Genomic DNA, 16,389 nt, shown 5'->3' with positions numbered 1-16,389 from the left:
CGCCGCCGCCGCGCCGCGCTGCCACGGGCGTGGGGGGGAGAGCCCATCAGCACGGGTGGGGCGGAGAGACAGTGTAATATATTATAATGGCAGCGTGTCAGTCACGCGACATAGCATCGGTGGTGTACAGAGCGCTTCTCGTCTCCAGAACTCGAAGTGCCTTTCGAAGGGGTCAGTAGCATCAGCCGCGCTACGCTGTGGGGGGAAACTGAGGCCAGGAGTGGTGCTCAGTGGCCAGGAGGGCTGGGGAGGACCCCGGCCACGGCACCCGGTCCGGCACCCTCCCATCGCTGGCGGTGCGGCCGGGCGCAGGCCGGCACTGCCGTGCCCTTCAGCAGGACGTGAAGGCTGTGCTGCTGAAGGGACTGCAATGGCGCTTCGGGGTGGGCACCCAGGCAGGCGCGACACCCCTGTGAGGAGCAGGGAGCCGTGTCTCCGGGGCTGCTCCACCTCGGCCTCTGCACTCAAACCAGCGATTTCCCTGAAAGCCTCTTCCCAAGAGCCCCAGATGCTCCATGCCAGGCTGAAGACTCCCTCTGCAGCACGGCACCCTTTGCAGCCTGGTTCTGATCTAATTGGGGACAATGCTGCCTCCTCACCCCTAGGGACACTTTTGTCAATGACATGGATTTCAGCAAATCCCTGGAAAACTGCAGCTACCTGCCCTCACCCCCTCACGCTTCTTTCCTTTGTGCAAACATGTATGGGACATGGGACCCTCATGCCTTCCCATCAAAACGTGCCTCCTGACAGCCGTCCCTTGCACCCACATCCCCCGGGGCCGTATTCTGCCAGCTGCTGGCCCGGGGCCACCACAGCGACTCCCCTCCAGCATCTCCCGTGATGTGTCCTCGGGTGCCAAGCGGATGGCTCTCATCTGGTGAAGCCTATGCCCTTGGATGACGGGCTGGCTGTGCTCACACAGGCAAGCTCCAGCCCGTGGGCTCCTGCACGGGGATGGTCACCAGGTAGCTGGAGGGCACGTAGCCCCTCTGGCCATTCACCTCCACCAGGCTCCACTCCTTGCTCCCCTTCTTGTCGTGCGGCTCCAGCACCACCACGGGCTGCCCCGCCTGGAGGCTCACCTCCTGCGGGCTCCTGGCTGCGAAGGAGAAGCCAGCGACCACCTGTGAAAGGCAGGGGAAGGAGGGAGGAAGCCCTTGCTGGACGCAAGAGTCAAAGGGGGAAAGGACACACATAGCAGGGCAGGACCTAGAGGGGACATGGAGTTTGTTTTCAAGAGGGCAGTGCAGTACTGCCATCGATGGAAGGACACTGGGGACCAGAGCAAGTACAGTTCTCTTGCTCTGTCTACCCCATGTCCCAGCAAGGCAGACACCAGCCTCGTGGGGCACTCAGCCAGGGGCTGTGACACTCCCTTGCCAGGCACATGGCTGCACATGCATGACCACATGTGCGCTGGAAAAGCAGATCCACCTTCCCACCCACACACTGCACACGCAGGGACTAGCATGGAGCTGGTGGGGTTGCTAGGACTGGCCCTGGGGGGTGCCCCCCACTCTCACCTGAAAAGCTGGGGTGAAGGTGGCCAGCTGGGGCCTGGGAGCTTCAGGTGACACATACGAATGTCGCCTTCTCTCTGTGCTGCTCTCCAGGGGTGGCATCTGCATCTCAGGCTGCTGGCTTTGTACCGGGCAATAGGGCTGGAGTTTTCCAGCAGGCACAAACCCTCGGGGACCTGGAGGACAGGCACACACAGAGGTCATGGGGTAACGCTGCCTGGCACATGTAGGACTGGTTGGAGGAGAGAGGAATGACAACTTGGCTGTTGCCTGGCATGGCACAGCAGCCTTGTTCAAACCAGTCCATCACTAGGGGATATCCAGCAGCAAGACCCCCCAAAAAGGGGTTTCACAACGTTTCTGTGTACATAGGATTCTCCGTTCCCAGCCATGATGAGCCACGAGTGCTCCCTCATGGGGAAACCTGAACTTTACAGCTAATGGCTACTGGTGCAGCTGGCAAAGCAGAGGTGGGTTTGGGCTGAGCAAACCCTGGAAGGGAGGACCCGGGAGGCAATGGCCTGCTGTTTCATCCAAGATGAGGAAGTGGTTTGGGTTTGGTTTCTAACCCTGGTGCTGAGGTGGGGAGAGGCTCCCCGTAGCGCTCACAGTACCTCCAGCATCCACCAGCCATCTGCTCGTGTTCCCCTTAGTGTCCACACTTTGCAGCAGAGCTACAATCTGTCCCCTTTGCAAGGTCAGGTCCAAGTCTTTGCTGCCACTGATGTTGCTTGTCACTTGGTAAAGTTTGTCTGGGCCGTGCTTGCTCACAAGGGAAAGGACCTTCCGCTCCTCGGCAGGGTTCAGAGGCTGGTGGGGAGCAAGAGACACAGGAGCACTTGATGAGACAGGCAGGAGGCTGAGGCCCTCCATGTACGTGTGCTCTCCTTTCTGCAGGATCATATCCCAGTGAGAGGCTAGAGGAGAAACTCCTTCACACTGTCTGCTCTACCTCATGGTTTGGAGATGAGTGTCCGGAATCAGAAGAGCTGAGCCTGTTTCATCCCTGGTTATTCCCAGCCAGCTGCTGTTGGGGTCTTGGGGGAAATACTGTGGCTGTGGCAAGCCCCTGTGCCACTTTCTGAGCCAACCTCCCCCCAAGGAGATGTTCTGCACTGGGAAGCCACAGTCGTACCTCTTCACCCAGCTGGCCTGAGACACCCCATTCCCAGCTCCTACCTGTGTCACAGGGCTCGGCGTGACTGTCTCAAACGTCTGGCAGAAGGTACGGAGCTGAGCGCCAGAGTGCTGCAAGGTGTCTTCCACCATCTGCCAGAAACCAGGCAGAGGCATGTGGCCATGGGGCATCTGTGAAGACAGACCCTGAGATCAGAGAGGGCCTTGGGGAAGGGAAGAGCTGTGGGTAGGGTCAAAAGAAAAAGAGCAGGAAGAAAAGAGGTGAGAAAGCAAGAGAACAGACCTTGTCACTAAAGATGCACCTTGCATCTAGGATGTGGTTCCCTTTGGAAAGGAGAGCTGCTGCTCTCTGGCTTTGAGTCACCTGCCCTGGGCAGGGCAGTCACAGGTGGAGCTCTTGGGCTGTACCCCCCACCACCACAGCAGTCCCTGGGTCCTGCTGTCCTGCCCTAAGCCCACAGTCCATCCCACATGACTAAAAAGGCAGACAGGTGGATGTAGCTCCGGGGTAGATGTCTGCAGCGTAAGCATCCCAGACTGAGCAAGGGGAATCCACCCTCTTGACTAGGTAGGTATGAGCAGGATACCTCCACGTGGCTGCATCTTGTTCTCATCCTGGTCATAGGTCAGGCCAGGGCCAGGGCTCTGGACTGGCCTGACCCACCACATTTGCAAATGTCAGGCTCAGAGAGTGCTGTGCAATGAGGAGTCCTGGGAGATATCTCCCAGGGGATGGAGGTTCGAGGGATGCTCATTCCTCAGGCCAGGAGCTGTCCTCCTCCTTGCCTTCCCAGCTCTCAGGAGCTCAGAGTTAGCAGTGATCTTTCAGGCAGCACAATAAATTACCAGTGGTGTCCTCAAAGAGAGAGCAGGACAGTTTCTGGCAGCAAAGAGACAATTTGGCTTTCCCCAGCTAAAGGGGAGGAGAAATCACTTAGAAATGCTAGACAGGGAGCTGTGTGTCTGCAAGGGCGGGCTTGGGCTACAGCAAACCTCCAGTGCCCTGACACCCAAGTGCTGTCCCAAGCCTGGCTCAGCACGTGCACTGGTTTGGGCACACACACCAGGGATCACTCTCACCTGCTCTAGCTCCTCTTCGGCCCGGTGCAGGACCTGGGCAGCCAAGTCCCGCTGCAGGGCGCTGAGGGAGCACAGTATCTGCCGCAGGAGCTGCAGAGCCGCCTGGTTGAACCGCGGGAGCTCAGCCACGAGCAGGGCATTGATGGCAAGGTAGGTGTTCATGGCTGCCTCCTCATCATATGTCACGCTGCCCATCTCGCTCTTCCGCTCCTGGATCTCCTCATAGTCCAGCAGTTTGTCCAGGCGCTTCTTGACCAGCTGTTGTGGCCCCACCAGCATGTCTGAGAGGCTGCAGAGGGGCTGGCAGACCAGCCTGTCCAGCCGTCGCTTCTGTGGGGTGAGAGAACCCAAATCTCCATGTGAGCCCCCCAGACAGGCCCAGCTGTCTGTATGGGGCTCTGTCTTACACAGGAGAAAAGGCTTAGGGACCTGTTGAAGGGCTTGTGTGGAGTGGGGAGCATCTGAGCATCCCTGAAGGCACGTAGGATGCCAACCAAGGCAAACCCTTGGTAGAGAGCAGTCATGCATGCCACGATTCAAAACTTGTGCTCCATGAAGGTGATTGGGTAGGACCCTCACGTGCAGGGTCCCACAGGCCAAGGGGGTGTGCTGCAGTGACTGTCCCATGCAGGTCAGTGACCTGGTTTGACGGAGGCCCTCAGCCCAGGGTCGGTGTGGTTATCCCATGCAGCTACCCTCCCTCCCTGTACTGGCGCTCCCTGGGGATGCTGGCATCCAGGTGTGGGGTTCAGGCTGCCCTGCCACACTCTTCACTGCTCAGAAAACCTCCCTGACTGCATTCACAGTGGCAGCCACCACCCAAGAGGGAGTCCTGGAGAACCAAGCAGGGGTGGTGGAAGGAGACAGGTGGGGGGCTCTTGGGCTGCCAAAGGCGAGGATGCGTACCCACAAGGTGTGGGTAGGTTGGACTAAGGTTTGGTGGCAAACACCTTGTGTGAGTCAAATAAACAGTACTCCTGGTTTCCCACCATCCTGTGCTCCACTGCAGCCCTGCCTGCATGGCTGGCCCTGAACATGTCAGGGCCCTGAAGGCACAAATAGTCTTTAATGTCCCAGACCAGCCTCACCTGGAGCCTCCACCCACACCCCTGCCCACAGCCCATTTAAGGGCCTTCAGCTGCTGCTTGAGCATTGCTGCGGGTGAGCTGGTTTCTGTCTCCTGGGTGGACTTTGGATCTCTGCTCTAGGTAGCTCAGCTCCTGAATGGACCCTTCCGACGGACACTGCAGCTTGTCTCCAGCCCTGTCTCTTTTTGTTTCCTCAATGGACCCTGCAGCTGCTTCTTTACTTCATGTGTCTGGGACTGCTGATGGACCCTGTTACCTGCCCCTTCGTGTTCAGGCCCCGGGAACTGTGCCTGTTGGTGAGGACACTGCCTGCTCTGGGGTCCTCAGCTTGGCTGCCCTGCCCTGGGGCCAGCACCTGCTGTACCTTGGCAGAAGGTGTGAGAGCAATGCTTGGCTGTGACCCTGAAGGAGATATACAGGGAAGCAGCACTCACAAACTCTGGGAAAACAGTGCAATGGAGGTATTCTGCAAAGCGGTGGTACTGCTGGGCAGGTCCCTCATTGATCTGCAGCTCACACTTGTGTGGGGTGGGCAACAGGAACGCCTGAAAGGGAGAAAGTCATCAGACCTGACCTGCAGAAGCTGCCCAACACTGTAACCGATCCCTGCGTTCCCAAAGACATGCCAATGTCCCAGCCTGGGTGCTGTGTGCTAATGGGACTGATGCTCTGGGCTACTCCTGTCTGCAGGCCAGGGAGCTCACTTTGTTGTTAACAAACCTCTCCCCTTAAGCAGGGGTCGTACACTGGCTTGCAAAAGCAATCCTGCCCCAGCAAGGTGGCCAAGGCTGCCCTGTGGCCCCAGGCAGCCTGCCCCAGCTTGATGTTGCCTGATGCTTTGACACTTGGGTTTGGTGCTCCAGTAGCTCCATGGAGTTTCTTGTATTTGTGTACAAATTTTTCCCCCATCTCTGCATGGAGAGTGAGACTGGTGGGAAAGGAAAGCAGCTAGGGATGGTCTGGGTGGAGACCTTCCTCTGCTTTGAGAGGCTTTGCTCTAATGTTAACTCTGTGGGCAGCAGCCTCCTTCCTGCCTGGAGGCAGATTTTGACCCACAACCTCTAGACCCAAGGAAGGGACCACTGAGGTCCCAGAGCCCCAGCCTGCTCCTGGTGCTGAGGGAAGCCTGGCCTCCTGCTTGTCCTGGGCTTGGCTTCTCTGCCCCTGGGAGCACTGTTCCTGCAGTCAGTCCTGGAGCAGCAGGAGCAGATTTGTTTGATTCTTATCAACCATGGCTGCCGTGGTCCTCTCCAAGTGCCCTGATCTCTGTCCTAAATCCTGTCTTTTTGCCTGTGGTCATGTTTAGGAGACCCTTCCTTTGTAGTCCTCCTTACTACAGGAAGGACTGGAGGCAGAAATATAAAAGGGGAAAGGGATTGACTCTTTGAGCAGAAGGCTCTGAGACCTGTATGCTTTTCCTCAACCCTAAAGGAGCTCTTACACAAGCGAAGGTGCCTGTGATGATCTCGTATGCACCAAGATTTGCTTCTCCTTGTGGTGGGGGCGCTGGTACAGACAGATGCGCGAGAGGGAACTGCCAGCCGGCACAAAGAGAGGCCAGGCTGTCTCTGCCCTATGAGAACATGTCTTCATCCGTTCCTCAGGATGTCTTTGAGAAGCTTTCAGAGGGAGAGACAGGGCATGAATGCAGCCCCACCTTCCCCCACCAGCAGCTCCTCTGAAGCTGCGTCCAAGCTCCAGCATGACTCCTAACCACAGCTTATTATCTAGGCTGCCCAGCCTATTTGCAGACACTTGGTGTCCTGGCTGAAGCCAAGAAGCTGGCTTACAGACATGCAGCTCACTGAGGGGCAGTGCCAGGCAGGTTCCCCAGGAGCACTCAATGTCCCAAGGAATGGTCATACCCTGTCCCCCTACCTGATGCCACACCTCACTGTCATACAGCTTGCCATCCTCATGTTTTCTATTCTAATCCTATTTTACCCACTCTGGGCTAGAGGGATTCTTTCCATCCCTTTTCCTCCTTCCCAATCCTATATGGGGAGCCCTTGTCAATATTTCCATGATAAGGTCTTTCTAGCCCTTGGATTGCTGCTTTCTGAACCTTCTGCCATTTCCTGAGACTTCCCTGATAATACAGTGTCAGGGGATTTCAAGTTTTGCCATCGCTCATACTTCCATTTCCCTCAGATGCTACAAGGGATTTGCATGAGAAAACCACAGCAGCTACTCAGCCGGGTCACCTCAGAAGGGAAGTTTGTTGTTTCCCTGATTTGGGAACGCTTCTGCCTTATACCTGTTATGCAGGAATTCCCAGCCTGAACAACACAGCCTCCCCAGCTATTTAACACCTTGAAATAACGATCAGTTTAAGGACTGATTATTCTCAAATGACACCCAGCTCAGACTGTGTCAATGAAGCTTTGACTTTAAGTTCTGCTGGACCTGAGTGATCCTTGGATATTGTGCAAGTCCCTGGCACAACATCTTTAGCTGAGAGGTGCAAGTCACTGAACATCCCCAACCGACACTGGTTTCCATAGGGCTTGAAAGTCTTCTGCCACCCCAAGAAACAGGTCCTGAGCCCTGGATGGGGCCTGCGAGTTATCAGGGTTTTACCTCTAAATGGCCCAGGTAGGATGCCACGTTCTCCTTCAGCACAGCCACACTGGACACCACGCACTGGAACTTCTCTTCCAGGACATCATACTCCCTGTCTTCTGTCTGAAAGGCAAGGGGCAGCTTATCCCCAGCACAGGCAGGCCAGGCGATGCCTCGGGCAGGGCTGACCCTTACTGGGTGCTAATATAAAAAGCAGCCAGGCACCCGCCTGAAGCTCACAGTGCTGGCAACAGGCAGGAGAGACTCTGAGAGGCTCCAGGAATCTGAAAAGCGCCAAGATCTAGGGTGCCTGGGATGCAGGCAGGAATAGGGCTTTTGGTGTGGCTGTGATGCTGGGGAACACCAGGGTGCCCTTCCTTTTCCTGGGGTGCCTGTGGATCCCATGGGTCCTTTGGGGGCCAAAGCACTCTCCTGCAGCGCTCTGAGGCAGGGAGCGAGGTGTGTACCTGCATCCCTCCTACCCTGCTGGTCCTTGGGATTGGGGGCCAGGAGCCACCCTTAGGCTGCTTGAAAATGGGACTGCGGCTCATGTGACAGCACAGGCCACTGGGTGTCAGCATTGGCCATGCCACCTTGGCTCCACTCTCCCCATCCCGCTGGAGAGGCATCTCAGGAGGCAGCGGAAAGCCCCAGAAACGACCCAAGGGGAGGCAGTGGGCCCACAGGCGGTGGGGTGCGGGCTGCCCACCTTGGCCACGATGCCAGCCTCATGCATGAAGAGCCGGCTCAGCCGTGTGGTCTTCTTGGCGATGGAGTGCGTGTTGAGGCGTGCGAAGCGGTCCCGCAGCGTCAGGTGCTCGGCCTTGTTGTATTTGGTTGCTGCCTCGGGTGGGGGCACACGAGGTGGGAGTTAAAAAGATCAGAAAAGGAAACTTTAGGGCAGCATCCTCAGCAGCCTGAGCAGGCATTGCAGATGAGCAGCACCAAGGCCCAGAGCTGACAAGTCGTGATCAATAGGATAAGGACAACCCACATCAAAGAAGGGCAGCCCCGGGGGAAAGTACTACGAAAACCAAAAAGAAGATGAAGCTCCTGGTTTGTGGGGAGCCTGATTTCTCCTATCCCAAGGGCAGGACTGTTCCTCCCCGTTCCCCAGCTCCAGGAATGCAGACAGACTGGTTTTGTGCTCAGCCCCTCCATGCCACCCTGCTCCTGCAGCCTTTAGGTCTTGCCCAGAGTGGCATTTGCAGGACCAGAGCAGTGCTGGGAGCTGCCTGCACAGGTCTGCGGCTCCACCGGCAGGACGGGTGGAGGGCAGCAGAGCTTTGAACTGGTGTAAGTGGGAATTAGCGCAACACCAAGGGGAGATGACTGGGGTTGGGCTGGGGCTTCCCAGATGCCGTGCCCCCTGCCTGCACCGTGCCCTCTGCCCACTCACCTACTTCTCTGCGCCGTTTGTACTCGTTGATGTTGGCGTTGACCTGGGCCATGGCGCGGACGGCTGCCTGCAAGGCCGGGTAGGCGCTGGCACTGGTAGGGGTGTTCTCCAGGATCTTCCCCAGCAGCAGCGGGTATTTGGTGACCCTCTGCACTGGCATCACCAGGAAGAAGCTGAGGTCCGATGCGCCCGTGTGAGGCCTGATGGAGAGGGGAATCACTCGAGGTCGGTGTGGAGGGCTGCCCTCCTGCCCTACCGCTCCCCCCAGCTTCTCTGCAAGCATTTTGAGGAGAAAGCAGCACCCCTCCAGCTGCAGGGGAGCTTTGTTGCCTCGGACCCACAGGCAAGCTCTGCCCAGCAGCCATCGGGGGTTTCTGGCTGTGAACCCCTGCTCTCTGCCAGCTGCAGGGCCACCCCCCGGGAGCACTGGCAGGGGGATGTTGTCCCCACCAGCCCCGAAGGCAGTGCCAGCCTCGGGCAGGCGCCCTGCCTCCCTGAACAGTGCTGCGCTTGTCTAGCTAGGAGGCACGGGATCGGCACTTGCTCCGGGGGCAATAGGGAGGCGGGGTGTGGGCAAAGTGCAGGCAGGCTGCATGCAGGACTCCGCTTCTACCCACACGCAAGGCATCGCTCATTTGCGAGTCACATCGCCTGTGCCCTGAAACAGTCCCAGCAGCTTCTCCACTGCCACTCCTGCTTCTCCTGGCTCCAATGGTGTTTGTGATCCCCCTGAGAACTCAGGAGGGGTTCGGCAGGTCCCCCAGGGCCAGCCCATCTCTCTGGTCAAGCTGGGGAACATGCCCTCTTTGGCTTGTGAGTGATGTGAGGGTGTGGAGCCGGCAGGACCTATGGGTGCCACCCCATCCCTTGTTTTGGAGTCCACCATAGAAGACCACCAACCTGCAGTGCCCCTTTGGCAAGTGGCCCCAGGATGCAGGACAGGCTGCCAGGGACTATACCAGGCAGTGCCACGAAGGTGATGGCCATGATATTACACTCAGCCTGGTGACAAATACCTATGCCGGCAGCTTGTACAGAAAGGAGAAAGGCAAGGCCATTAGGTAAAACAGGGAGAGGGAGGTGGTGGCCTTAGCAGGAGGTACGTACACTGTTGTATTCAGAGTCTCCAAAATCTCCTCCTGCAGCCTGGGGTCCTTGCGGTAGCTCTCCACCAGCAGAAGAGCATGCTCGTAGCTGGCACAGTAGATCTTGTAAACGGTCTCCATCTCCTCCTTGAAATCCTGGAACAGGGCACCTGGGGAAGGAGAGCAAGGCTGGAAAGGATGGTCCTTTCCTATGGCCTCAGAGAAAGGCGGAGGTGTCTCCCCAGACTGCTGGAAGGATGAAGCTGGCAGAGCAGTGCCAGCCAAAAGTGCCGGGGCAGTGCTCTGCACCCTGGGCATGTCCACTAAGCTGGGCCTGATGCCACCCCCCCTCACTTTCTGCAGGCTGGGAAAGTCTGCCTTGCCCTTGTGGGGTGAGCATGGATGGCTGCCTGGGGATGGCAGTGTGTAGGGAGCAGCGTTTCCCGGAGCCAAGGGAGGTGCAGGAGGTGTCAGGGTAGGTGTGTTGGAGGCACGGGTGGACGTGGGTCAGCTCTCGGCTCTGCACCACTTACTGATGCAGAGCAGCTGCTCGTCCTTCTGGGTGGCCATGGCCTCAAGACCCTTCAGGAACCGTCTGGAGACATGGAGGATGTCATCAGTGTTAGAGAAGAGTCCTTCCAGGTCAAGATCAGGCAGCTGAAGGGAACAAAGATGCCCCAGGGTAAGCCAAATACATCAGACAGAGGTGGATCATGTGTTCTGGAGGTACTCATGCCCTCCTGAACACTTGTGTCCTTCCAGCTGCCCCACACTTCCAGCTCCCTAAGGAGCTGGAGCAATGCTCTGTTTCAGGAGGCATTGGGGATGCTGAGACCTGGCTGTGCTCCCGAGCGGGGCAATGAGGCCTTTTCATGTTACACATGCAGGCTTAAAGCCTTAGGACGGCTGTACTGGGTCAGACCCAATGTCCATCCAACCTGAGACCTCGGCTGATTGGGGGAGCCTAGGAAGGTAGAAGGTGAGCATGTGGTGACTTCCCTGCAGTGATATGGGCATCTCACAGCTCTCAACAGATTCACCCTACAGTCCCCAGCCCCTGGGTGGGGTGACATACCCCCTCTCACCTGCTTCTTCTGGAGGTGTGCCCGGATTTCCAACACGCAGAGCTGGATGTTGTGGACATAGCTGGCCTCAGTGGTGATGAGCTCCTCCACGGCCAGCCGCTGACTCAGCTCCATCCTGTCGCAGGGCATCACCTCCTCGTAGATGGCATCTTCAGTCTCGGCTGTGTCCTCGGCATCGGGCTCTGCCCCGCAGGTGTTTGCCATCTTGACGTGACACTCTGCAGGGGCTGGCAGAGGGTTAGGGTTAGGTTAGCTTGCCACAGCCTGCAGCCCCAGGACCGGTGCTCTGGTGCCCAACCCAGCTCAGCACCTGCGCTCCCTCCCCTGTGCTGGGGGCACCCCGCAGCACATCCCTGGGGACAGTCAAGTCATCTGCATTTATAAGCAAGGTGTGGATGATGCTCCAAAACCATAAAACCATAAAGCACTGCAAGCCAGGAGCAGGCTGGCAGCGTAGGGCAGACACTCACGTGTGGCAGGCAGGGACTTGCCACACACACGTGCCCAAACTGCAGCAACCATGTGCAGGGCCAGGGTGCAGGCAAGGGGGGCCCCAGGTGCAGGCAGGAGCCCAGCAGCACTCACCCAGCACTGGGACTGTGCAGGGGCTGGTCCCTAAGGGCAGAGTGGGGTTTGCTGCCTCCGCTCCCGCTCTGCACTGCCAGGGCTAGCTGTTCCCTCCCTGCCTTGGCTGTCGGCGCCTGGCGCGTTGCCTCGCGTTCAAGAGTCCTATTCAAAGTACAAAGAGTGTTTTTGCAGTGCTTGAACAAGAGACGTTTCTGTGGCAGGGAGAGATGGTTTAAAAGTGACAGGGATGGGGGAGAGAAGTGGGCGAAGCTGTGGGTACCTCAGTCAGAGGCACTTGCAGCCCCTGGTGTGCAATGCCCATGCCCTGCCCAGCACAGCCCGCTCCCCTCTCTTCTCTGCTTGTGGAGAGCGTGAAAAATTGGCACTGATTCATGCCATTTCCTTCTCAGGGAACATCCTCTGCTCTAACTGATGCCGAGCAGGATGGAGCAGCTCCCAAAGCATCACAGATGGTGCTCGGTCCCAGGCAGGAGGCCTTGAAAGAGAGACAGGGCACAGCCCACGCCAGCGCAGCGCACAGCTTGGCCAAATCCAGACCCCAGCCAGGGGGAGGGATGCTGCCAGGCAGCCTGCCCGCGGAGGCTGTGGAGGAGGTGAAGAGCGAAGGTAGGGCAGAGGTGGCTTGGCAGGATAAAAGCGAGACGGCACAAGCAGTGGCACAGGGAGGGCGGCTCTGCGTCTGTCCTCCGCTGCCTGCCCAGCCAGTGCCAACCTCCGTGCCCGACCATCAGCCAGACCATGACATGCCAGGTGCCCTTTTCAGAGACTGCAGCCCCGGGCATCTGCAGTGAGAGCGGGCAGAGGGGCTGGCAGGACAGCCCAAGCCTCTGCTGGGGAAAGGTCCAGCTCCTAAGTGGGTGATGCAGTTGTGAGCACTGGGCAGGGTGAATGTCCCCTCCTGGCACATGTCCACAGCTGCGCTGGAAGAGAGCTGGGCTTGGCACAGCAACCGAATGCCAGTGAGAAGGTATGGGACCTCTGCCTGCCTTACAGGGGCACATTACCCGGCCAGCTGTCATCCCTGCCCTCTGCGGATTTGGCTGCCACCCCTGCCTGTGGCATGGCATTGGCTGCTACGGGACACGGGGAGTGGGAGACACTTTCCTGAGCCCCTTTGGGTGCTTCTGAGGCATCCAGGCAGAAGGATGCCCATCAAGGACTGTTGGACAAGCCCAGCGTCCTCTGCGTGGGGGTGACAGCAAAACCCCTGCTCAGAGGAAGGGCAAGCGAAGGCAGGTGGAAAGCCGTGATCTGAGACACCCCCTGAGCTCTGGAGAGACGCCCTGCAGCTCAGGGGCATGCAGGCGCTGGGGTGTCACTGGTCCCTGTGCATCCCCCAGAGCACGCACCTGCTTTGGGGGGTTGTCCCCCAAGCTGGGGAGACCTCTTTTCCTCCCCTCACCTCCCAGGCCTGAAACATCAGAGGAGCAAGGAAATTGTGCAGAACCAAAAAGAAGCTGCTTATTTCTGGGCAGCATTGGACCAGGTGGAGGGAGCAGGAGCAGGCTTCATTCCCCCGCTCTGCTCCCAGGCAGCTGCCTGCCTTCGACACATCACTGCCGCCTCGGTGGCTCCGAGCATCCCTGTCCGTAAAGCGGGGACCCGGCAGCGTCCCCAGCCAGCACTGGGGGACCCACACACAGGGGATGCCGCGGCCGCGGGGCCCCCGGCGTGTCGCGGCGGTGCCGGCTGCAGGCCCGCAGCTCCCCGAGGGGTGGGCTCCGGCGCGGCCGTGCCACCCCCGGCTCCCCACCCACCCCCGTGCTCCCCACGCTGCGGCACCTCCGCGCCCCGAAACCAGCTGCCCCGGCCCCGGCTCTTACCTGCGGAGGAGGCAGGGGCTGGCGGCGGGGAGCCGTGCCCGGCTGCGGCCGCTCTCCTGCTGCCTGCGGGAAGTTAATGATAAACCCGCTGCGCCGCAGCCGGGGTGGCACGGCCGGCGTGGGCAGGACGGGCCAGCCCACGGCGCGGGGTGACGGCACGCGGGCGCCTGCGGCCGCTGAGCGCGGGCCTTGCCGTCCCCCCCGCCGCGGGGCTCAGCGCGGGGACGCAGGCCGGCAGCGCCGGTCAGATGAGCAGCGACGCGCCCCCTGCGCCCGCCCGGCCGCGGCGGGGAGGCGGGCAGCCGGCCAGGCCGGCAGCCGGGCTGGCAGCGGGGCTCCACCGCCTCCGCCGGCAGCCAAACGCGGCCGGGCGGGGAGCGGGGGAGAGCGAGCCGGGGGAGTCGCTGCAGCGGCGGGGGCCGGGGGGGGGCTCTCATCTGCAAAAGCAGCTGGCCCCCGAGCGCCCTACCTGCGTCTGCATCAGCCCCCGGCATGGCCGCCGCAGGCCCCCCTTGTCCCCTTGTCCCTCCGCAAACGGCGGTGCTGCGCAGCCAGGGGCACGGCGGCCCGCGGCGTCCTGGGGGCCTGTGCCGGGCAGCGGCTCCGGCTGGAGCGCAGGGGATGCACCGGCTCGCCTCTGCCATAAATAAACAGGGACAAGTCCTCTGTGTCTTTTTATGCTTTGCTACAGCTCCAGTGTGTGGCTGCCTCAGCACTAGCTAGGGGAGCCCGGTTGGTGCCCTGGTGCTCCCACCGCCCGTCCATGAATGCACAGGCTTCCCCCTGCATCATCCCGCAGGCAGGATAATATGGCCCCCGGCTACATGCCCCTCTGCTCTGACATCACTTCCCAGCTGCTCAGCCACGAAAAAGGGTTCGGAGCAAACAGGAACGAAAATATATAACCGAGGAAGTTGTTGCACAGATTGGGCCATTGGGAGCCAATGGCTATTTGGCGTGAAGTTGTTTTTTCACTCATGATGTGTTTGCATCCTTATAAACAAGCCATTGAGAAGAGAGAGGCTGATCTGCAGCCAGCTCCCGCAGCTGGGAGCTTGTCCTCGGCCTGGCCGCAGGGAGGGGACAGCAGCACCTGGGTTTTTCCAGGCTGACCTGCAGTGTCCAAAAAGTGTCACAGCAAAAAGGACTCTGAGTCTTTCAGGGACTCAGGCAGGTCACAGGCACTGCCTGTGTCTAGAGCCACACCTCCCCAGAGGCTAGGACGAGCTCTCTGGCACAGTCCTTCCCTCTGGGTTCATTTCTGAGGGTGTGAGCCAGCCCCCCCAGCTGAGGTCCAGGGGCCAATGTGGACTGGGCAGGACAGCATGGGGGCCTGCACACATCTGCCCCACTGGTTCCCACCCAGTGCTGGAGCCAGGAAACCCAGCCTGCCCCACTGCCTTTCCTGCCTGCATCCCATCCTGCCCACGGAGAGGCTGGGTGCAGCTTGTGGGGCTGTGCTGGGGGCCCCGAGCCAAGAGCATGAAACTGCCCTCCCTTGTCCCTGCACTGGAGGGATGCTGCAGCACACAGGAGCAGTTGCAGATGGATAAGCTGGGCAGCAACACGGCAGGTGGAGCCAGGGATGGGAAGAGGCAGAAGCAGCAACGCCCAGGCAGGTCTTTGGGGGACAAGCCAACGCACAGTGGTGTCCCCTGGCTGGGTGGGTGGCTGGGGTAAAGCCACCCCACGAGAATGGTTCCCAGGCTGGCCCACGCCGTATGGGCTTAGGGAGAAACATGTGGCCACAGGAGAGACCTGCACGTGGCTAGGCAGCGAGGGCTTTACCTGTCCGTGGCCTTGGGGACACAGATCTTGTCCTTCCTCCCTTGCAGGTGGCAGCAGGGATTCAGTCCTCGCCCAGGTGCTTTCTGAAGCAGCGAAACAGCTGGCCGGGCAGCTTTTGGGCTGGCATCGCAGTGATGTCAGGAGTTCCCCGGCTCCATCCTTGGGCAGGCACTCCTACCGCTGCATCCAGCAAAGCCATCGCCCCTTGAGACGCATCACTGCTGCTTTGCTCCCATCAGCATCTTGTGGCTGATCATGCCAGGGCAGGAACCACGCTTCTGCGGCTGCCGAGGGAGTCCCGGCAGGGACCTCTCAGATGATGTCCTCGCCCCTCTGGGACCGGCACAGCGGGACGGCATCCCCGGCCACTCGCTCCGCCCTGGCCAGCTCACGCCATGGGCGTTGCTCGGGCTTATTTCCCATTCCAGTCCGGTTTTTCAGATGCTGGGTAACCTGGCTCCGGCGAGTTCCTTGCAGGACAGCCTTGCCGTCGAGCCCTGCGGGGAGTGGCTGACACCTCCTTCCCCCTGGTGCAAGCCGTTTCCTTCCTGACGTGCCACTGGCCCCACACTCCTCCTGTCCAGCCCCAGGGCTGGGTCTGCTGCCGCTCCACTCAGCTCACCTGGGTGGCTCAGAGATGGGGAGCAGTGTCACAGTGCTGTGACCACTCCAGGGCTCCCCAGGGAGACATGAGAGCAGGCTGGCTGCCCTGGTTCTCCTTACAAGGGAAAAGCAAACAGGCGCTGGCTGGTCGAGCACAATAGATTGTGTCCCAGTGAGGTGTTGTGCTCAGGTTAGGCCAAGCTAAAAGGTCCCAGCGGGGTGGGCTGTCCCCTGGCACCCTTGGCATCAGCACCCTTGTGGGCAGCCAGCCCTCCCACTCTGCCAACATGAAACCTGGCAAGCGGTGGCAGGGCATGGGACCATGAATGGGACCGTGCGTGGGACCCCACAGCCGCTGCGGAGGACGGCAGGGAGGCAGGACTGCCTTCTCCCACAACAGAGCCAGGTTTGTGTAACCTCATTGCAAAACTGTTTTTACAGAATGCTTCTCGCAGAGCAAGGGTGAGCCACCTCCACAGCACAGCACCTCTTCATACCCACTGCCACAGCAGGAGTGCTCTGCCAGCATACTCTGGCAGTATCTTAAAAAAAACCAAGCCCCAAGCTGCTGGAGGGACAAGGTTCCCCCGTGATACTCCGTGTGTGATGACCACAGGCCCAGTCCAGA

General features: G+C 59.7%; 1 protein-coding gene across 1 annotated transcript; it reads right to left on the bottom strand.

Annotated features, from left to right (window-relative positions):
- Positions 1-917: 917 nt before the first annotated feature.
- ARHGEF37 (Rho guanine nucleotide exchange factor 37) lies at positions 918-11,175 on the bottom strand. The gene is made up of 12 exons (XM_059825521.1): positions 10,960-11,175; positions 10,408-10,531; positions 9,897-10,044; positions 8,790-8,989; positions 8,100-8,230; positions 7,409-7,513; positions 5,263-5,373; positions 3,741-4,070; positions 2,703-2,831; positions 2,138-2,333; positions 1,527-1,699; positions 918-1,127 (listed from the first exon to the last, which is right to left on the bottom strand). Exons 1-12 carry the CDS (start codon positions 11,161-11,163, stop codon positions 918-920), a joined length of 2,061 nt encoding a protein of 686 aa, XP_059681504.1. The 5' UTR covers positions 11,164-11,175.
- Positions 11,176-16,389: the final 5,214 nt, after the last annotated feature.

Source organism: Gavia stellata, chromosome 16 (genome assembly GCF_030936135.1).
Source record: "Gavia stellata isolate bGavSte3 chromosome 16, bGavSte3.hap2, whole genome shotgun sequence".
Taxonomy (NCBI): Eukaryota; Metazoa; Chordata; class Aves; order Gaviiformes; family Gaviidae; genus Gavia; species Gavia stellata.
Note: the sequence above shows the minus strand (reverse complement) of the source record. Positions and strands in the feature narration are given on the sequence as shown.